This window comes from Terrapene carolina, unplaced genomic scaffold, assembly GCF_002925995.2.
Source record: "Terrapene carolina triunguis isolate 2854851 unplaced genomic scaffold, T_m_triunguis-2.0 Scaffold374, whole genome shotgun sequence".
NCBI classification, from domain to species: domain Eukaryota; kingdom Metazoa; phylum Chordata; order Testudines; family Emydidae; genus Terrapene; species Terrapene triunguis.
This window is the reverse complement of record NW_020664725.1, coordinates 15,371,318-15,394,576: the sequence shown is the minus strand read 5'-3', so window position 1 is coordinate 15,394,576 and position 23,259 is coordinate 15,371,318. Positions and strand designations below refer to the sequence as shown.

General features: G+C 43.0%; 2 protein-coding genes and 1 pseudogene across 2 annotated transcripts; 2 read left to right on the top strand and 1 right to left on the bottom strand.

Annotated features, from left to right (window-relative positions):
• Positions 1–1,209: 1,209 nt before the first annotated feature.
• On the top strand, positions 1,210–9,077 carry LOC112118197 (NXPE family member 2). Its single transcript, XM_024216405.2, is given in 7 exon segments — positions 1,210–1,264; positions 1,267–1,386; positions 1,389–1,519; positions 1,521–1,705; positions 8,542–8,654; positions 8,657–8,995; positions 8,998–9,077. Coding segments are annotated over 7 exon segments (1,023 nt in total).
• A 3,327-nt stretch (positions 9,078–12,404) lies between these two features.
• Positions 12,405–13,716, top strand: LOC112118198 (annotated as a pseudogene).
• Positions 13,717–14,401: 685 nt separating this feature from the next.
• Positions 14,402–21,804, bottom strand: REXO2 (RNA exonuclease 2). The gene is made up of 7 exons (XM_024216387.2): positions 21,679–21,804; positions 20,791–20,874; positions 19,711–19,788; positions 18,755–18,866; positions 17,664–17,772; positions 17,237–17,290; positions 14,402–14,838 (listed from the first exon to the last, which is right to left on the bottom strand). The coding sequence occupies exons 1-7, from the start codon at positions 21,802–21,804 to the stop codon at positions 14,709–14,711; spliced, it is 693 nt and encodes a 230-aa protein (XP_024072155.2). The 3' UTR covers positions 14,402–14,708.
• Positions 21,805–23,259: the final 1,455 nt, after the last annotated feature.

Here is a 23,259-nt window from a genome sequence, read left to right as displayed (position 1 = left end):
TTTAAAACCATTACTATTTTTCAGGAAAGAATAAATAGGTGCATAGCTCATAAAAGCAATGAGGACTCCATCGCATTTATTCTTTTTTTTAGCAAGGTGAACTGATCACACAGTTTAGAAGCGCCTAAACAGGGAGAACATATCTGATATGAAGGGGGTCTTTAAGCTAGAAGACAATGGTGTAGCAAGATCCTGGAACTGGAAGATTAAATTAGAAAAAATCAAATTGGAAAAGATAAAAGTGAGAGTAATTAAACCCAGAAACAACTTATCCAGGGAAGTAGTAAAGTCACCATCATTTGGAGTCTTTAAATAGATACCGCACATCTTCCTAAGAGAGATGTTCTAGTTCAACCACAAGTTATTGGGCTCAGCAGTATTTACTGCTGGAGCAGAAGGAGAAATTCCCTCCACTGCAGGAATCACTGAATGAAGGACTCTCGCCTGGACTATCCAGGAGGTCAGACTAGATAATCAGCATGGCACCTTCTGGCCTTGAGACCTCCAAATATAATTTCTCATTCTAATTATTTTTCTTGTTGCACACCTGAGCTTACCAACTTTAGAGGTCAACATGCAACATAAGAAGAACATAAGAATGGCTCTACTGGGTCAGACCAAAGGTCCATCTAGCCCAGTATCCTGTCTTCCCACAGTGGCCAATGCCAGGTGCCCCAGAGGGAATGAACAGAACAGATAATCATCAAGTGATCCATCCCCTGTCGCCCATTCCCAGCTTCTGGCAAACAGAGGCTAGGGACACCATTCCTGCCCATCCTGGCTAATAGCCATTGATGGACCTATCCTCCATTAATTTATCTAGTTCTTTTTTGAACCCTGTTATGGTCTTGGCCTTCACAACATCCTCTGGCAAGGAGTTCCACAGGTTGACTGTGCATTGTGTGAAGAAATACTTCCTTTTATTTGTTTTAAACCTGCTGCCTATTAATTTCATTTGGTGACCCCCTAGTTCTTGTGTTATGAGAAGTAGTAATGTCACAGAGAAGCTTGGCAATAAATCTTGCTGCCATTGAAGTTAATAGAGGTTTTTGGCATCAAGTCCAATGGGAATCTGAGCTGGCCATGGAAGTATTGTGCATTGCAGTCCGCAATCTGACCGATGGAAACAAAACAGGAACTAAAGGATGTCCTCAAGAAAATGGATGGGCTAATATCTCATATCTCTTTCCCTGACATGCTAAACAGAGCATGGCTGTTGTATTAAACCACATCACCACCTACTGCGTTGGAAACCTCTTAACTATTGACTTAATCTGTATGATTGCTTAGGCAAAAGGAAGGAATATGGAGCAGATTTGTTGAGAGCAAGAATATATTTCTTTAAACTCCAGGCCGGAGTGTCTGAACACATTGACGATTATAACAATTGGTTAATTTCACTTGATTTTGGGAGGGCAGAGTTGCAGTTTCCCTCTTGCTCATCCACCCCCAGTAAAGGACAATTTCTGTCCTGCAGAGAGCATGGAAGAAAGGGTATGAAAAAAATACCTTTCGTGGTCCTGATTGCCGCTGGAACATTGGCTGTTCACACTGAATGTGGTCTTAATCTAACTACAAAGGCTGAATTATGTCAATGGCTAGACCAAAGAGATCCAGAGGCATTCTACTATATTAAACCTCACAATGTGCCTTGTAAGGCTTTTACCTACCTGAAGACAGCAAAAAGCCAGATTCATATCTCAGCGTCTTGAAAAAGGGCCTCTAACAGGTATTTATATTAGAAAATAATTCACTGCATTTTCAAAGGCTTGGAGAGGGTTTAGGAGTTGGTGAGATCAGTGCAGCTAATCCTTTGAAACCCTTTGCAAATGGAGGCCGTAGGTAATGTCTGAGTGGGGCTAGGAGATCCTGTTTTAGATTCTGTGGGAATGAGGCTTTTAACAGTGCAGGAGATACTGATGGGGGAAACCTCAAAGGGTTTTGAGAGCCAGTTCAGATATTGAAAACTTATTCAAAGTTTGAAAACATTTTGTTCTGGAAATCCTGCTGAAGAGCTCATGTGGTCAGGCTATTTGCATTCTCTTCTGGTTCCTGAGATCACACAATGTCCCTTCATCAAGGCTGAGAAACTATTTGTGAACCTTAAAGCCAGTAACTGGGCCACAGTGAGTACAATGTTCAAAAGAGCCCTCAGCTGATTTAGGAGCCTAAATCCCATTTTCAACAGTGCCTTGGGGCCAGATTTAAAGGTACTTAGGCATCTAAATCTAAATGTATCAAATTAGGATTAATACCTTTGGGGTATATTGTAGTCAAAATGTGTGTGGGGTTGGGGCATTGTATGTACCTTCTCCAGCAGGGACGGGGGATGCTAATAAACCATTATCAGCCTCTGAGGCCACTTCCTGGAGAGAGATGCATATACTAGTTCAACCTGGATTCTCCAGCAGATACTCTTGGATAAATAACCTGTGTTTAGACTGGCTCAGGGCCCTCTTCCTGATCCAGCAAATGGACAAGACTGCTGATCCGTGGAGGGCCCCAATCCTTAGGGCAGAATTGGAAGGCCTGGGCGCACTGAGGCCTCAGACTGGCTGCTTGTTCTGAGCTGAAACTGTGATGAACTTGTTACCACAAAGAAACCCCTAGGGTGGAGGGGGCTGTTGAAGGTTTTATCCTGCCAGAACCCATGTCTGAGCTGGGCTGCACTCTGGTAGGAGTATTAGCGTGCATGTAGTGTTTTCTCTATTCTGAAGGTGAAAAGCATTATAAAGTAGGCTTGCTTAGAAAGAGCTGTGTGGTAACTTATATCTGCAGCAATCCCTCGGTGCTCAGTCTCTGAAGAGAAAGCAAGCAGGCCTGTTTAGGCAGACTGTCTTTGTAGGGAAATACGTAGTGAAGGCAGGGACCTTTACAGCCTGGGAATCGTCTGCTCAGAAGGGAGAGAGACACAGGTCAGCCCCAGAAAGGCAACATCTGTGGGTGCCCTGAACTACAGAGGGGAATGTCAAGTGCAGGTGCCCCACGCAGCAACTGAATGGCTGGTTCAGAGCTCCTCTCTCTTTAATGGACACCAGACTGGCTCATCCAGACAATCCTTCGGCTGCAGTTTGATGGCTACAGAACCGTCACATCTACTGTCCCCTCAGATTCCGCCTGCTGCCCCTAGTCATAAGAACCCTTCCCCATTTTCATCCGGCCACCCCATAGTGTTAAGCAGGGTTCCTTTTGCACTCAGCTCTTCCTCACCTGAGCTGTGATAGTTTCTCTAGTACATGTATGTCTATGCCACTCCTCAGCCTACACTGCTCCCCTGCAGGTGCTGGGTTGTTTCCTCCGAGCACCCACATGGAGGAGCTGTCTTGCATCCCTACTCCCACTGCTACTCTACCTCACTGCACAGCAGCCTCTCAGATACCTGCTCTCTGCTAGCTTTTCAACCCCAATCACAGCCACTCTGAGGGGCACCTGTTCCTATGCCCAGCCCAGCAGTATCCTTGGTCCTAAGGAAGGAAGCAGTCTCACTGGATTGCTGGCTGTGCTCCCAAGAAGGTAGGTTTTCCCCCTTAGGAGCAGCTTCTTCAGGGTCTGCTCAGCTCACTGAGTTGTGGGGGAGTCATACCTTCCCCTGCACCCTCCTGAATTTTTAAGAGCTGGGGAAAGGGCTCCTGTAGCTCACCAGACTCACAATACCTGCAAAGGTATAGTATTTCAATCAGCCCTCAGACAACCTGGAATAAGTAACCCAAGCCTTCTTTCCCTGATCTAATCTGGACTGGCTAACATGGCCAGAACTATATAGCCTAGCCTAGCCCTGCCCTGCCCCCTTCTGATAGACCCACTGCTTTGGGAGGGGAATTAGTCTATAAATAGACTGCCTTCCACACACACAGTTTTTGTTGGGGGGGAGGTAAAATGAACACAGTTCTTGCAATAGAAAAATGGCACCAGTTAAAGAAAGGGAGCCAGGCATGAAAGAACAGCTGGAGTTAAGGGCTGTTAAATGTTAGGATAAAGAAGTCTGCAGCCTCTCTCTCGCTCTTTAACCAGCCTAACAAGTTAGGGTGTGTGGTAGGGGGAAAAAATGAAAGCATTCTAGCTTGCTCCTTCAGATAAGAGGCATTTCAGGTCCTGCTTCATCCTGCAAGGTGCCTCATGGGTGTAGACCAACTTTCAGGATTAGAACTTGTGCATCTTTTGCTCTTTATGTAGAATAATAGGTAGAAACTGCAGGGAAACACAGGGATTCCAAATCACCACATTTACTTAATACATGCAAGCTACTGAGGCCTACCCACATAAACACGCTGGTGCTTTGCCTGGTTTCTAAAACCTAGGACACGGGGAGTGGCACTAGAGGACTCACAAACTATTTAAAGGAATATTATCCAACTCTTCTATGGCCTAGGACTACTGTGAGGCTCTTGAGAGATTTAACACAAGATTCTCCCTCCCTCCCTCCAGCCATGATTGTTCCCCAAATATACATAGAAGAGACATGAATACAGAACTAGGAGGGGAGTTTCTCAGGAGTCCTGCTGCTTTCAATGGCCAAAAAAGGAAAATCGCCTGAGAAACACTTGAAGGAACATGGAGTAAAAAGCCAAATATTAGTTTGTTTCTAAAGGAACTATTGCAGTAGCTCTAGCTCTACCATATTCCCTGTAGTTAAACTGCCTAATGATGCCAGTGAGGTGTGGCTTGTTGGAGAGTCATTTAAAATCGCCTGCTCAATTCATACAGAAATCAAAGAAGGAAGAATAAAAAGTAAAGCCGGCTAATCTATGCACCCTTGTTTTTAACCAGCCCTCTTGCCATGGCACTCCCTGATCCATGGCTTGACCTCATTGAGACCATAAGCTCTTTGAGGCAGACATTGTCTTATATATTTGTACGGTACCCAGAAAAATGGGGGCCTGCTCCAAATTGGGGCCTCTGGATGCTACCATAAAAGGCTTGCCTGGCCCTTTACAGAGAAGTGCAAAAGATGAGCCCCTGCTCTGAGGAATTTACTATGCTAAGGGGCGAGTGAAATGCATTGACCCCAGATTTCCCTTCATGCAGGGTTAAAGGAAGCAAAAACTCATTCTGGCTGATTCTGATCTCAGTTACACTAGTGTAGCCCCGGGGGAACTCCACTGGAACCAATAAGATGACACTAGAGTAAATGTAGATTGGATGAGAGCAGCTTTTGGTCCATTAAGATGGATTCAGTTATATCCCCTCCAGGAGAGTGGGCAATGGAACCATTTACTCCGATTCTCTGGTAGGAGAAGCCGGGCTCTTTGTCAAAGCTCATTATGTGACTAGGAGGCTCATTAAAATGAAGGACTGAGTGATGGCACTGCCTAGGGCTATGTATCAAGTAAGCAGCTGATGTGAAAGCCACCTTACTTAGCCAGAGCACCTCAATCCTGACCTCAGCTTTCTAATTCCAGGCCTGGGTCCTTCCTAAGGTAGCTCTGAAAGTGTATCTCAGTCTCATCCCTTGTTCTTCCAGGCCTTAGTTCCCACAAAGTAGCTCCAATATAGGTTGCTCCTGAACCATATCCCTGTTATTCCAGTAAACCTGCGTATCAGTGGATCTTTTTACACAGAGACCAGACTTCAGTGATGCTTAGACCCCCACTAATCCTGCAAAGCTGACCAATTAGGAGAATTTGTGCTTGACTTTTTTCCACTCTTTGCAGCAGAACATCAGTCTCGTGGGAGATTTCCTTTCCAGATTTGCCTCTTCAGCGCAGGAAGCAGCTACAGAAGACTGCCTCGAACACTGCACACACCGCCTCCTCGTCATGTGTGGCAGATTTAGAGGAAGAACTGAAGGGCTAGAGACTTACCACTGTTTCCCAGCTCTTCAGATAGTTTTTGAAGCTGTATTGCCTGCAAAGGGTGGCTGATTTGGACCGTAAGGTTTGTCTGATGGATTGAAAAGACATGACTTGTGGCGGACAGATTTTGTTGGGTTAGGGAACTCAGAAGAGTCATTCCAGCTACCTTCAGAAACGAAATGCTTCATAACAGCCACTTAGCATGGTCTATATTGAACAAAACTACTTAGACCCCAAATTCTGGTCTGATGTAGATTTCCTAGTAGTAGCACCGGCTGTCCAGTCAGTGTCTGTATAAATGTTAATGGGAATTGTGCATGCAGGGGACTAATCCCAGATGTCTCATTAAAATGAAGACTATCACCCAGATAGAAATAATCTGACTTTTGCTTCCTGTACTTAGCAAATCACAGTTATATATATGCATGAGGACAGTGATATGTGAAAAGCCATTTTTAGATTAATTCATGTAAGTCAATACATGATCTCATAAAAGTCCAATATGTAAAACGTATGCTGCTTACGCAGCATTAGCATATAAGTGACAGGTTTTTGTTCTGCATGGGAAGTTAAGGTTGACCATCTTTCCCTGTTCTTGTAATTCCAGGAGTCTCAAGTCAGCACCTCGTGTTACAATAGTGCATGTTGCAACACTCTAAAGTGCTGATTTCCTCTGAAAAATGACAGGATGGGGCTCCACATATATTTTCTTTCAGTGATTTTCACATAATATTTACTCTGTTCACACGTCAAAAAAAAAATTTTTTTCTGACCAGCTCTGTGAGCTGAGCCTGGGATTTGCAAAGCTACCTTGCTCATCACCAGTGATAGATTCTTCAATTAGAACTTAGCTGACAGCTCTGATGATGTGAAAGGTAGTGCAGAGCTTGATAATGCTAGTAAAAGCTTGTTTTGGTCAGTAACATAAGAGACGCATGGCACAGTTGTGCTGAAAAAGGCACAACCATTTTTATAAGGTCACTTTTCTGACCCAATCCAACAGTGTTCTAGCACAAAGATCAGGAGTGGAGCTTAGGACTGCTCCTGCCAGAGCCCAGGTTAGAGTTGGGTGAGCTCTAGTAAACTTATAAGCAAGCATGTACTGTGTTCTTTCATTGTTTTTATGTTTTCTCTGTAGTGCTTTTACCTTAAGAATAAAATAGGCTTGCATGGGAAGTGCTGTGTGGTACCTTATAATATGGGTGATTACTCTGTTAGTCTCGGAAGGGAAGGGAAGTAGGCCTCCTTAAGCAGAGTCTGTTGCTGAGAATAATCCAGTGAAGGCAGGGAACTGTTCAGCCTGGATGCATCCTGATCAGAAGGGAGAAAAGTGGGTCTCCACGCAAGAGAAGCAACAGCAGGAAGCCTGAGAGTGGATGCTCTTGCTGTACCAAGTTGCCCTGAACTGTGACTCTAGGTTCTGTGCAAACACGCACACAGAGGCAGTTCCTCCCCCAAAAGAGCTTACAATCTAAGAAACAATGGGTGGATAGAGACTGAGTGGTGGGGAAGCCCAAGTAAACAGGTCATACATGGGAGGGCAGTGATCTCAGCACACCGGTAGCCTAGAGGTTGTTAAGTTTTTTGTAGGCATCACAGCAAAAGAGAGTTTTAAGGAGGGATTTGAAGGCATGATGAGTACATTCTTCCTAGATGTTAATTTCAAAACACATGGTAGAATTTTAGTAGCATTCCGGTCTCTTTGGCCTCTCCTTTCACCCACTGAAATTTGTGGGGGTCTTTCTAACTGGTATTGATGAGTTTTTTAAACTATTTGCCCTTACATGAAGTACTTGGAGGCTACATTATTCCATTCCGTTGCTTTGTAGCTTGCCTTAAATTAAGGATGATCAATTGGTAGTAAATTCTAGATACAGTTCATGACATTTAATGACTAGGAGAATCAATGTTCAAAGTGGAAAGGGAAGCCAGAAGGGGGATCTCTTGCAGTGCTGCAGCACAATAGAATGCTAGATGGAAAAATAGGGAAGTACTGCAGTGCAGGTCTGAAACAGTGTCAGCTGGAGATTCCAGCTGGTAGGAGCAGCTTCACAACCAGCCAAAGCTGAGACTGCTGTATTGGAGGGTGGGGGAAGAAGTGGTAAAATGGGGCACAGGTGGGGCCACACTTCTCTAGACCCATGTGCATGATAGATCACAGACACACAAACACCCTACAGGGACTGTCTGTGATTCTGTGTCTGTACAGCACAATGGGATCTTGTTCTTTGCTGGCTCTTAGGCACTGCCGTAAAACATGATTATTATTATTAATAATAATAATAATAATTAATAATAGAATTCTACTCTTTACCCATCCAAGGTTTAAGGAAATTCTGTTTGAGGTCTGCACAGAGAGGCCAACCCCTCCCGGTAGGTGAAATTCTGGCCCCTTGGAATCAATGGGAGTTTTGTATTTAAGTATCAGGGGGTAGCCGTGTTAGTCTGTATCCACAAAAACAAGAAGTTGTCTGGTGGCACCTTAAAGACTAACAGATTTATTTGGGCATAATCTTTCGTAGGTAAAAAACCTCACTTCTTCATATGCATCTGAAGAAGTGAGGTTTTTTACCTACGAAAGATTATGCCCAAATAAAGTTGTGTTTAAGTGGTGCATACAAGCCTTAAGCTGGCCCTCTGCACAAGGGGTGAATTTCACCCACTGTGAATAGTTGAATCCATTCTTTAAAATGAGGGAAATGGTGACAAAATCAGTGGTTTAAAGTTCCACCCATTTCTCCTTTGTTAGCTCTCTGAAGGTCTTTGAGCACCACAGGAATGGATGGTTCAAAACCCATGTGGCAATAGATAAGGAGAGGAACATTCAAATTCAGTGAGAGATTCATGGGCACCCCTTTGTGTGTCTTTCTCATAAAAAGATGACTACATCACACATGAAATCAACAGGCTAGTGGGACAGAAAGACAGGGCCATAACACTGGGCCTGCACTTTAGCCCCTGCCGTATTGATGCTTTCATCAGGAGGGTGATCGATGTTCACAAAGCCATCCCACGCCTTTTACTTAGATGCCTAGACACAAAAGTAATCATCAAAGCAGAAAATACCAGGGAGATGCACATAGACATGGAGCAATTCAGTGACATTCATGAATATGTCCAATATATGGCAATGACGGACATTTTTCAGGGTCTTAAAGTGGGTATCATTGATGCCTGGTCTATGACTATAGCATATGCCACAAAATTCACCCACCAGATCATGTGGTTGGGAACCAAATCAATGTGTGTTTAATGTACGTGTTAGCTGATATTTATCTAAAATGAAAAACAGGCTATAACTTGAGAACAAAGCACTTGATTAGAGCTGGTTGGGAGGACAAAGGGAAATTTCACCAATCCCCTCCAGCCCCCCAAAAATAATCTTTCCCCCCCAAAAGTTGATACTTTGAAAGTTAATCAAAAAATATGGAAAAGTTTGAAATTTGTGTAAAAAAAAAACAAAAAACCCCCACACAATTAAAAATCATCACGATTTCAAAAATCTTTGCTATCTTTCTAGCAATGACACAATAATTTACTCATTCCAAAAAGAATCAGATTAAAGATATCACTCTAGTACACTGGGTCGTCCCCCCCCCCAGCTTCTGTTAAGCAAATGTCTTCACCAGTTCTAAGATTCAGACTGGCTGGAAGAATTAGTGGTTATTATCTTCTCTTTCTTGCTTTAGTGGTAGCCTTTGAAAGAGAGGAGATTGGTGAAAATGTGTAAGCCAGCATCCTCAGAGCCTTTCTATAGTAGTGAATAAAGAGCCACAATGGATCCAACCCCGAACAAAGTAGGTTAATTCCCCTCTGTTGCTCTGAAAACCTGAAATATTGCCATTCTAAACATATGTACCGTATTTATCCTCACCACACCCAAGAGGAAAGGGAAGTGCTAGTGTCCTTGTTTACAGATGGGGAACTGAGGAACAGAGACTAAATGATTTGGCCAAGGTTGCATGGAAAATCTGTGGTGAACTCGAAGGTGGGTCTCCTGTATCCCAGACTGTAACGGCTGGGCACCCCCCGCTTCCTCTGAGTTGTCTCAAATATTAGCAGCTAGTGGTATGCCACTAACAGAATCTGTTTGGTCTTTAGTGCTGTTTATGCTGCCAAATTGACTAACAAAGCTCTGGACAAGAAGTTCAAGTAGCAGCATGCTTTCCAGCCCTTAACGCTTGTCCTTATTTCACTTCTATTGTTTAATGGATTTGGAAAGGAAGAGAAACAGTTCCCTAATGGCCCAGGGATGCTGCACTCCAAACAAACTGAGGTCATGTGGTAACATGTGCAGCTTTGCTTTCATGGAATGTTTTACAGGAACAACTCTAAACACTGTACAGCAAATGCAATAAATGGATGAGTGAGCTGTCGGCTTACGGTGTTGGTGCATATTTGGGGGTGTATATTGCAGTGCCAGAGTACAGTCAGGGGAATCAAGGTGGAACATGACCCTCCCTCAAATTAACCATGTTGTAGGACAGGCATCAGGCAAGACTCTGCCAATCAACTGCTGCACTGTTGTCATGCTAAGAGCCTAAAGACTTGTTCTGTATGAAATGGATCAACTTGCAGCCATCTCCATCTTCTGTACTGAGTAGGGTGACCAGACATCAAGCATGAAAAACCGGGACGGGGGTGGGCGGTAATAGGCACCTATATAAGACGAAGCCCCAAATATCGGCACTGTCCCAGGACATCTGGTCACCCTTATACTGAGGCATGGCTGGTAGAGGCTCCAGGTCCCTGCAGACAATGTCCCATCTCGATTCAAGCAGCCAGTCTACTTGCCACAAGGCAGTCTGCTGAACATTGAGCCAAACCTGAGAAAAGGGTGCGTGGGTCAGTTGGATGTCTCTGTGGGGCTGATTGATATGAGTACTAAGAGTTAATACAAATAATTTGATGGTGCAATTCCTTCAGAGTTTAGGTGTGACCATCCCTTTAACTCACTAAGCGGCTTGTCTTGTTAACGACAGACCTTCCAGAGACAGATCATAACATATGCTAAGGGTTACGATGCCACTAGCCCAGTCTGTATAAGGCAACTTTTAGTCATAGTCATCGATTAACATTACAACAGTTTTCTGGGAACAGTTTTTCTTCTTCTTTTCACAATTTAGTCTTTCCTTACTAAGTGCATAGCAACTTCCTAGAGCCAATGACTATACGAACCCCCAAACGATCAAATTAAAGGAGGAAGATGCATTATTTTGATTCCTGAGGGTTTGAGTAAATTAAACAAATACTCAACTTAACCAGTGCTTAAATTATCAAATAAATATTACCATATGTTGCCCATATAGGGTTTTTGTTTTGTTTTTTGTAGTTATCCGTTAGAGTAGTGAACCTACTGCTTTCTAAGGGCTTGATCCTTAAAACAAAAAAATCCTTTAGTCAATAAATAATCCCTTTGACGTCTGTTAAGCATGTGCATAAATTTTTGGAGGTTCAGGGCCTAAGCCATCCATTTGCACATGCCAGGAGTAATGGCAAAGTCACATGCAATAAATGGAATTGAAAAAGGGGGTGGGAAATCTAAGCGTGCAAGTGGAAACGTGCATGTAGATAAGGGACCACAGTAAGCCACTCTCAGCTTCCTACTCTGCACGTGACCAGCAATCTGGCTAGCCTGCATGTCCTAACAGGTCAGATAGTGCCTGGATAATCTGGAAATGAGCAAGTTACAAATTCCTACAAAGAGCGAGATCTTGTCTGTCTTTAACTGCTATTATTCTAGGAATCCTGCACACCAGTGAAACGCCCCCACCCGCTGTATTTCACACAAGCAGTAGAATAACCACTGATCAGTAACTTTACACTTCTCTAGCGCTCTTTACAAACATTAAGCCTTGTGTGATGGGTTAATGCTCATTTTGCAAATGTGGCAACAGATTGACAGAGAGAGGTTAAGGCCAAAATTTGCAAACTTTTAAGTGCCTCAAGTTAGTCACCTAAATAAGTGGTTTGATTTTTCAGGGGCTCTGATTCCAGTCCCTATGTGTGCTCAGCAGCTCTTGAAACCAAGCCACATTTTCTGCAGGAAGGTTGCCTCATTTTAGCCATTCAAAGTGTTGTCCGAAAGCGACTTATCAACAAATCAGTAACTGCAAATAGGATCTGGGAGTCCTGACTTCCACTCCCCTGCTCTGACGGTTCCATCTCATGAACCTTGGCACAAATGCTGAGTTATAGTATGATCTACGTGAATGTACATGCTGTAACCTTTACATAAATGCTTGAATCAACTGTTTTTAACTAATGTATTTTTGTTACAGTCACACATTGTATGGGTCTCCCTCCGGTGGCTAATTTAATATCTACAACTTCATGGGGTTTTCTCATTTGTAAGACTTCCGTGTAGACATGAGACGGTGCTAGGGATTGTACTGCCACTAAAATTCTTATTAATGCCTATTTTCAACCATAGACATGACCTGCTGACATTTGTCACTCATTTTGTCAGTCAGCAAGATATTATTAAATGAAAAATGCAAGATTAGAAGGCGATCTCTTTCCCCAGTGGCTTTATCAGGCAAAACAGGTGGAAGCCTGCTTTCTGCAACATATCTAACTTCACAACTATGGCTCAAATTAATACTTGTTTGAAGAGAAAAATTGATTTACCTGATGGGAGATTCAACAGTGTCAGTGGATTGAGTATTTCACAAAGACAGCAAACAGTAGGTTTTCCCTATTAGGTTAAATGATATCAAGCTCTGTTTTCTTAGAATCAAAGATATAGCAGTGGCTCTTTTCCTTGTCTAATAGCATTGCATTTGTTAGGCTTCTGCTTTCTAGTAAGCGGTAGCTTTTGTTTTACCCTGTTTACATTTCCTTTCAATAGCAAAACACTTGGCTAGGGAATATTTATTTTACTTTCCATTAATAATTTTAACTACTTATTTGAGGTGATCAATTTTACCATACTTAATGTACATTTATGTATCAGTAAAGTTATGTGACTTGTTCAGTAGACAACGCAAAAGCATGACAAACGCATCTGCTTAGGAATTTCAAGAGAAACTTGAAATCAGACCAGGCCCGCTCAAAATTTTGTTAAAAGTTGCTCACCTTGAGTAAACCGAGAATGAACAAGGCATATGTCAACTTGAGTCTGTGACCTTGTGGTTTCAAATAAGTTTCATTTATTGAGTATGTGTCTAGTATAGCAGGGCTTGATCTTGATTGGGAGCTACCATAATACAGATATGGAACTCAAAGCAAAATTTGGAGGCAAAGTAAGAATTTGCAAATTGAAACCGAAGGAAGAGTTTGCACCAGCCCATGAAACAAAACCACCAACGCTAGAAAGAACATAGTTAGTTAGGAGAGTACAGAGACTCTAATTTGGTACATTCCTCCATGGAGTGAAAGCTGCCGTTATTTATTTTCTTTAATAATTTAAAGATAGTCTTTGTTTCTTTTTCTCCATCAGCACTTAAATATTTTGGTCTCCATGGAACGGGGAAGCTTTGGTGTGGATATGGATTGAAACAGTCAAGTTCAATGGAAAAAACATTGACATCCCACACTCAGAGCCCATGAGTAAGCAGTTAAAAAAATAAATATGTTGCTCATGAAATTGACAAACTGGCAGGGGACTGTCATAGCTCTGGGCCAGTACTTCAGATCCTTTCATTAGAAGAGTGCTTAAAGTCCACAAAGCCCTAACCTCTTCTTTAGAAGCCTAAAACTAATCATCAGAGCAGAAAGTGCCAGCGAGACGCACACAGATCCAGAGCTATTTGGGGACTATGGCTATGTCCAATACCTGGCAATGAAGGATGTTTTTCAGTATCTAAACATTGGTGTCCCTGATTTCTGGGATATGACTATCGACTATGCCACAACCAGTGTTCACGCACCAGGTCATGTAGTTAGGAATCAAATGTATGTTAAACATACATCTGTTAAATAACACCCTAGCTTATTTATGGGTTAGCATGGACTTGTGGTCACGTTGACAAGTTAAATGGCAGCAGCGTCCTCTTCTAGAGCCTGATCCAAAGGGCAGTGAAGTCCATGGACTCATTTAGCTGTTTCCTAGCCACAGGAACAGCCTGTGAAAACCAGTCATGTTCTAACCATAAATTCTTTTAAAGTGAGTATTACAGGCTGACCCGCTTATCACGCCAATGCACTTCATTCCTGGCCTGCAGCCTTTACATTTTTTATATTGAAATTTCATCTGCTTGATCACAAATCAGCTTTTTGTGCAGCTCCTCCCTAGCATCCTTTGAGCACAGACCGCTGCCTGCGTGAGAGTTTTGTAAAGTGGATAAATGTCCACCATGGAACTAAAAAGAGCTTGTTACTTGAATTAGCTGTCAAGAGATAAGCTGATCATACCTTTGACACCACAAGCATAGAAGGCCACTGCTCATCAGGCTACATTAAGTGATGCACATGTTCAGTCTGTCTTCAAATGGCACTGTGTATTTTACAGAGGAATTCTTGTTAAGTACACACATATATGACCGCTGTAGGATGCAATATATTTCCCATAACATTTTGAAAATCTGAGGGAGGCTGGTTCATCTTTTAGATAAACATTATATACAAAGTCTTATAACCAAGGCTGCTGCAAAAGAAAAGAGAAGGTGTAAAAAAAAATCTTTCAGCAGGACTGGTTTTATTTTGTAACAAAAGAGTGCATCTAGAAGTAAATGAAGAGATGTATCAAAGAGCAAAAGTGATCTGGTACATAAAACAAAGGAGCTGCTGAGACTTAAATGGCAAATTCACAGCTCAAACATGTTAAAGCAGACAGAAGTCTGAATTACTGCTGCTTTCCTAATGGTTAAGAAACAAGGAAACTGAAAGAAGCCTCTTCCTTAAACACTGGTGAACAGAAAAACAACAGGAGATACATCCAGTGGGTACTATGGGATGGCATTGTGAGATGGAAGATCAGCTCACAGTTTTATCACTTTCTCCATTTTCTATTAATTTTCTTTTCTTTTCATCTGTTTTCCTCTTGAAGATGCTATTTCTGTAGAACTGAAGTTCTTTGATGCTTTCCCTGATGTCATCGAGTGCTCTGCAAGAGAATTAAGGAAGGTTTCAAAATGCACAAACACTCAGGCTAAATTTGGATTCTGATGCATTTCACAAATTCCAAACTGTAAAAAAATAGTAGAACACTGAGAAATATATCGTGCACAAATCTGTCAGTAATAAAACCACCTTATCTAGACTGAGTAATACAGGAAACAATAAAAGTTCAGCAGGACAGGCATGCAAGGAAGTAACACATTACTTATTGGTTTGTGCTATTATGCAAGGCATAAGCTCTAGCAAGCCAATAGATTCCATGACTTCAGAGGACTGGACTAGATAACCTCTAGAGGTCCCTTCCAGTCCTATGAGTCTAGTGTAGTTGAGGGCAAAGGCAGGTAAACTGAGTTGAACATGTCCATGTTGATGAATATGGAATTTAACACTACCTGGCCTGAAAACCAACAAGGTTAGTTTACCCACTTTTGTTTTTTAAAATCACTGCACGACTTCAGCTATTAAAACAAGTATCGGTATTAGTCTGAGATGCCTAACAATGGACAAGGACTCAAGAGACCCGGATTCTATTCCTGGTTTGGCCAATTAGCTGCTGTGAGACCCTGAGCAAATTGCTTTACTTCTCTGTTTCTCCTCCCACCCTTTGTCTGGTCTATGTAAACTCTTTGGGGCAGAGACGCTTTCATTATGTATTTGTACAGTGCCTAGCACAAATGGACCCTGACTTCAGGTAGGGCCTCTAATGTACCATAATACAAATAATTATTAGAAAAGGACAGTTGTCAAGAACAGTATTTAGTAAAAACCAACAAACAAAAAATCAAATCAGGACCAAGATTCCGGTCACTCTGAAATCTAAGTATAAAGCCATGGCTAAATACCAGATTCCAGAAGATAGTGCTTCCTGAAATCAGGGCACCATCAGCCAATCTTTACTTGATGATGATGTTTCATTCCAACCAATGCTTCCTAAAACTGTGCCAAAAACATGCCAGCATCCAGCAAGCATCAGCAGTAACCAAAATGTACCTATAACCTCCCTAGCCATCTTTGTATTTTAATGCACAACAGTTTTAAACACCAATCTTTAGCGGTAGGATGGAATGGCTGGGAATCACCTTCTGCAATACGCCAGGCTTTAGAAGGCAAAGGCCTGGCTATGATGCAGGCTGCTCCCTTTGAACCCTGAGCCTTCATGTGCCCATCTTACAGAGCCCATGCATCAGAGAGGTAGGGAAAGAGGTACTTGAAGATTCAGTTACTCCTTTTTCCAAAAATTCCCATGCAATTAGCAACAACTTTTCTCCATCCCTGCATGAAAGAACTGTCCCTTATCCTAAAACAGGAGAGGTTTCAAGAGGCAGTAAAATTAAACAGTAAAAATAACTTATGCTCATTTTAACTTTTGATGTAAAAGGGACCATCTGCCAATGTCGTTATGCGCCCAGAGGGAAGGCATCTCAGTACTGTTCCTGTTGGCTTCTTATTTATGCTAAGTCATAGTTGCTTCATTTCCCAATGGGAATGAGTTAAAACTGCCATCAGTCCTGTTGAGCCGATAGAGCTTTATTGCTCCACATTGTATAGCAGCAGCAATCTGCCAGACAAGTTCTGTTTTCCAGATCTTTATTTATGAAATAAACAAAGTAAATTTTTATATTACAATAGTACCCAGAGGCCTAAGTCAGAACTGAGGCCTCGCTGTGCTAGGCACAGTATTCGGAAAAACATGGGGACCAATCCTGCCCCTATCGAGTCAATGGCAAAACTCATATAGACTCCACAGGGCTTTGGATCAGATTCATGGTGCTGGCCCTGAAAAGCTTACGATCTAGGAGAAAGTGTTAATACTTTCGACTACACAGCACCTTTCATCAGAGGATCTGAAAGCAAGTTATCAATGTTAACTATGCCTTGGAACACAGTTAGGTAGTAAATCAAGGTTAACCCCACTTCACAGATAGGGAAACAGGCATCAATACATCACAAACCCAATCTCCCAATTCCCAGTCCTCTGCTTTCACTACTGGTCCTCTGGTAACAGCTTTGCTTCAATACAAAACTTATTAATGTTCTATCTTAGTTTTTTCTGAGATGCTTAGCACTGTGGTATGTAAGTGCTGTGAACATGTATTTGTCAGGACAAATATCTTGGCTTAGTAAACTGAGCAAGTCATTAATGGATAATAAATTACTTCTGTTTTCTGTATTTTTACAGAGTAACTTTTTTTGCCATAATCAGACTTTAAAGAGAGGGATATGGCAAGGAATAGAATTACACAGACTTCCAGTGCGATTGCCAATAGAACTAACATGTCAGGTTTTCAAAGAAATTGGTATGCTCCATATTCTAGTAGAAGAGAGTACTGTAGCTTAAAGATATGACAAATGTACTACATTAAAGGCAATAGTGGAAGTCTCACCTGTGAGAAGCCACCTTCTTTGGTGCAAATTCAAAGTCTTCTGGATACCAGCGCCTGTATATGGAAGAAATTGAGTTTTAAATCCATACATCTTAAATACATAGTCAGAGGTCTCTTTGGGTTTGCTACAATGGGAAATGTCTCTTCAGTGCAAAAATTTGAATTTCACTGTCATTCAGAAAAGTTACTGTTATAAGCATCAAAATAATATAATCCACGTGAGAGCTAAACACCTCCCCACTCTGCATGCAGTTCAGTAAGTAGGTCCTCGTCCTTTTTCTGTTTGATCCTAGTGGAATATCTGAAAGAACTAAATGGCTGCACACTGCTCTTTTCCTGCTGTCCTCCTCTCTTGTCTTAGAAGAAAATTAGTAAAATATAATAGAGCTCCTTAGGTCTTTTGACACTAACTTTGTATGGTATTTACCTGCAAAGTTCTTTGACCGTGCTCACATCAATTATCCTGTAATGAACGTGCCTCATGAACTGAGGCATATATTTGTCAAGAAACTTCTTATCTGCATGAACAGAGTTTCCTAGAAAAAGACAAAACAGATATTTCTTTCAAAGACTTTACAAAGCTACAGTGAATTACATCTGAACTAGAGGTAGGCTATGCAGACTGAGGAAATCACATATGACTTCTAAATGTTTTCAGTCAGGTCATAAGTCTCATGTTCCAATAAATATGACTTTAAAAGTTTCTGTCTGATTTCCATTCTGGGATCACTTCTGTGTGGTTTAAATATATAATCTCTCTGCATTGAATTCTTCAATTACTTCCGCTACAATTTCTGCGTAAGCTTTCGTGGGTGAATGCCCACTTCGTCGGTCCCATGCATCCGACGAAGTGGGCATTCACCCACGAAAGCTTATGCACCAATACATCTGTTAGTCTTAAAGGTGCCACGGGAGACTGTTGCTTTTTACAGATCCAGACTAACACAGCTACCCCTCTGATACTCTACAATTTCTGTGTCACAAACATAATTATTTCAATAAAAGTAAAAATATTACACAAACAACCAGGTTTTCCACTAAGGGTAAATAAGCTTTACTGTTTGTTTAATATATTTTTCTCAGGTCATCCTTTTGACCTCTGTGAGTCAGGATTCTGAGTCACCATTAAGTAACAGGACATTCAGAATAGCAGCACTTAGAGGTTGATTGGATTCATATCAGCAGTTAGTTCCCTATTTTTCTTTTGCATTCACAAAAGGCTAACAACACTAAGTCGCACCAATAATGAAATATTACTAGTAACAGGAATTTAAGTTTCCTGCAGATCTATGGGGATTTTCAGAAACCCATATGTAATATTTGCTTCAGGCAATTTATAGAATGGATGATACCTAATGCTGAACTTCCCCTGATTAATGAAATTTGATTGCATGCAGATCTCCAGGTAGGAGATGAAATCACTCCTGCATTGTGCATTAACAGGCTTTTCAAAGCCCCACTGGGAACGAAAGGAGGATTGATTTTATTAGTATTAAAAATATAAGTAAAACATTTTACCTGCAAGAGGGCAGAGGCCGGGTGGTGTTTGCTGTCGTACAAAGGACAGAAATTCATACTCTGCTTGCTGCAATGAAATTGTACTTTCTTTCACTGCCTTAGTAAGGCCAGACTGCAAGAAAGAGGCATCCATCACCAATCAAATATTTACCATTATTTAAAAATACTTCTAGCATATTTAAGTAGCAGTCAAATGTTACCTAGAAATCAATAACTGAAACAATAACCAACTAATGGCACATTTAATGCCCAGAAGCATTAAAAAAGATGACAACTTAACGCTTAAATTTAACCTTTTGGAAGGTCTTAACATTTTACCAAGTGCATCAGTGTTTATCCACTTCAATCCTAGCTAAGGGACAGATGATAGCATTGTGAACCAGACAAGATGCTGGTCAGTATAGCTGCTTAAATCCAGAACCCTGTGAGCATCAGTAGAACTAGCAAGAGTCATGTCAGTTTCACACTGCTGCTCAGAGCTTTCCCAAGCAGCAGCCCCTGGTGGCCCACCACTATCTTTCACATCAGCCATTGTTGGTAGGTTTATTTCTCTAGCTAGAAGGTGTCTAGTAAAATTTTCAAGGCCTGTTCAAAGTTGCTGCAAGTCAAGGTTGTTAAGGCCCTTTGGATAGTCTGTTTCAAGTTAGTCTTGTGGTTAAGGCACTGGATTGGATCTCAGAACATCTGGATTCAATTTTCAGTTCTGACATGGACTTTTTGTGAGATCTTGGGCAAATCACAACCTCTCTCTGCCTCAGTTCCCCATCTGTAAAATGGGGGATATTTCCTTTCTCCCACCTTTTGTCATCTACATTTAGAATGTAAGCTCTTCAGAACAGGAACTGTCTCTAAAGTGTTCATATAGCACCTAACACAATTTTGAGATTAAGAATTATAAAGTTGCTACTAGTTACAAGGAAACAGTGATTCTAGTACTACTGCTCTAGAACCTTTACCTTCCCATGATGCTCTTTACACCATTCTGACATGCCATCCAGCAACTCATCTGGCTGGTTTATAATCAGGTTGGGACCCTGTTAATGAGAAAAAAAATAGTAATATAATCAAATCCTAACAAAAAAATCATTCTAAAGCTTATCAGAGGAATCTGTCTACCTCCTGTTGACACCTCTAGCTTTAAGGAAATTACGAGAATGCTGTGCAGAGCAAGATGGGCAGCTATCTTAAAACCCATGTGGTGGGAAATGCCTCCCCGACCTGGTATAAACTATCAAGTGTTTCTGTATGGATAGTACATGTGGTTCCAGTTGGTCTCTCAATGGCTTCTAACATCAAGTTTTCTTAGTTTACAAATGAAAAGGCACAGTGGTGTTCTTTCTTCCACAGTCAATAACTCAATCTGGAATGTGAATATCAAGTCAGGTTCTTTCAGGCTCATGCATCATTTGATTGGATTCTGTAACTGGAACTTATTTGACAAGCGATGAACCATGGGTCAGAACTGAATCCAGTTGCCTCTCCCAGCACTGTGTGTATTTTGCAGCGCTAAGTAGTAGTGAAACCTTATTCTTGTCACTAAAGCAAGAACATATGACTCATAATGTGTAAAGAGGAAGCACAGGTCTGTTCAGTAAGATACTGCCAATTTTACGGGACATCTTCCAGGTTATAATCACATCTTAAAAACAGGCATTTTGGAGTCAGCAGCTGGCAAACCTTACAGTACTAAAAAGTGACATACTACACTGTCAACAAGGTTGTTAAGAATGCAGGATAACTGCCACTAACATTTTACACACAGCCACAATCCAAACAGCCCTCAAAAGCATGTACTATAAATTGTTGTTTGACTCGTATTCCATTCCACAGGCTGCACACATCTGGAAACTATACTTATGAAAGGGCACATACCACGCTGGCTGCTTGTTAGCCAGATGGTTCACAAAACATCAAAGATAAAAATATTCCACTCTAACCTAATGGGCAGACGAACCTTCAAGTATAACAAAGTAACAGTACCAGGAGCTAGTAATCAGACATACGCCAGTGCACATTGACTCCAAACTCTAACCTACCTCAGCCAAAATGTTTAAATCAGAATCAGTTATGAGACAAGCCATCTCAATGATCTGGTCCTTCTCTATGTCCAGTCCGGTCATCTGCAAAGGCACAAGCAACAATTGTAAGAAGAGAGAAGAGCTATGTTTTATACTTTGCAGGGAACGTATGTCTTAACAACACTTTAATCCCAGAGTTGGGCTAACACTGCTGTAATGTTTGGGTTTTTTCACAAACGCTTTGCACTGATTTCAATCACCAGTAGAAGGGAAATAATCAGTGTTTGCCAAACTAAGAAAGGAAAGGACATTTTCCAAAGCTTCTCAGTGGGCTGTGCAAATACTTGGAGAGTGAATTTAGAGCAGAACTGCTCAGCCATAACTAGAAAAGAGAGCTCGACAGCTGGCACCCCCAGGGCCTGAATCTGAACCGGATGCTTCCCTGCCATCTGAGGCAGCAAAGTGCAGGCCAACCTACAGCCTGGCAGGATCAAAGAGAGGGAAAGGCTCTGTTAGTGCAGGGAGCCGACCCAGACCAGGGCTTGGTCTCAGAGGTGTGTTTCCCTACGCTCTGTGCAGCCTAGTCTTAAACACCCCAGGCAATGCCACCCCTAGGCAGGCCCTAGGGGCAGGGATCTCCTCCTGACACCCAGCCTGGCTTTCCCCTTGCACACCTCCCTCCAAGTGCGACACCCCCCCAGGTACCTGTCTGTCCTGGGGGCCCCCTCCCCCCCCCCCCCCCGGCACCTGTCTGACATGGGGGACCCTTCCCAGGCACCTGTCTGACATGGGGGACCCCGGCACCTGTCTGACATGGGGGACCCTTTCCCCTCCCCCCGGCAAAACATCCCTCACAGCCGACCTGCGTCCCCCCCCCCACCAGCGGGGGGTGCTCCTGCCCCTCACCTCCAGATCCACCCAGACCATCCTCTGCCCCATGCTGCCCCCAGCCATGGCCGCTGCGTCCCGGCCCCCGGCTCCCAGTGCCGCCAGCAGCCGGCCCCCGGCGGAGCCCAGCAACCACGCACGCATCGCGACAGGCCGCAAAGTGTCAACCTGGGGACTACCATTCCCAGACGCCCATGCGCCATCTCCCCACTCAGTCCTGTGACTGGGTCTGGCCCGGGGCCTGCTGGGAAATGTAGTCCCCCCCCCCCGGGCATCACAGGAAGGAATATTTCCACCCTTCCGAACAGCAGTGCATGCTGGGGCTTGTAGTCTCCACACGTCCCATAGCTCCACTGCTGCTAACTCTCCAGGGCAGATGCTTAGTTTTTATTCTGCTCCAGGCGCGCCTCTACAGGGGGTATTTTACACTGAGGTCTGTTTAGTTTGCAGGTTCTAGTCCATGACTGGGGCTCCTAGGCACTAAGATAATACAAATAATTTAAAAGAAGTAAATTCCATTTACTTCCTCAAGGCCGGGACCTCTAATATTGCTCATTGACGCAGCTGCATCATCAATAGCCTCGGCTCCCCTAAAACACAAATAAACAACAAAATAATTCATAGACTGAGCCGCTGTGACATAAATGGGACAATCAGAAACCTGATTATCGTTAAGGCTAAGATTTTGTCACAGATAGTTGTAGTAAAAGTCACGGACAGGTCATGGGCAATAATGAAAAATTCACGGACGCCCAAGTCCTGTCTCTGACTTTTACTACAAATATCCATGACAAAACGAGGCGCCTGGGCAGCTGTAGACAGGTTGGGCGCTCCAGGGTCCCCTTCTGCTGGTGGCTCTGAGCAGTGGTGGTCCCACTTGCCGCCCGCGGCGGCCAGGAGCTCCTGGGATTCCCCCTGCTGCCCACGGCATCCAGGAGCAGCGGGGGGGTCCCACCACCTGGGGCAGTAGGGGTACCCCGCAGCTCCCTGCCTCCGCAGGCAGCAAAGGACCCTGCTGCTCCCAGCTGGTGCTGGCTGAAATCACGGAGGGCTTTGGAAGTCACGGAATCTGTGACCTCCATGACTAAATTGCAGCCTTAATTATAGTACCTGGACACCACTGCACCGGGCACTGTGCAAACATAGAAGATCCCTGCCCCAAAGATCTCACAGTCAAAACAGGGAAGACAGACAAAAGGTGGGCGGAAACAAAGTGAGCACAGTTGCCCCTTAATCCCCAGGCCCATATTTCCTTTCCATTTGCTCTGGAAAATAATCATTCCCGCTCAAATTTGTATTTTGTGCTGGTGAAAAGTGCCAAATTGGCTGAAGCTGGAAATTGGATAATGAACTCCTCTGCGTCCAGGACAGGTACAGTATAGGCACTGCCCCCAGCAAATGTGCATCAGCCTTCATGTAGGAACAACCTCCAGGAGCGAGGGGGGACTTCAGACTCTCCTGAGGCTGCCAACAAGAATGCCAAATGAGGATGGTTTTTTATAATGCGAAGACTTGTCCACTAGAAAGTGGACCAAAACCCACCAAGTCATTTCATGTAGGGGTTACGGAACAGCCATTAGATAGTGACATCTGGTGGGA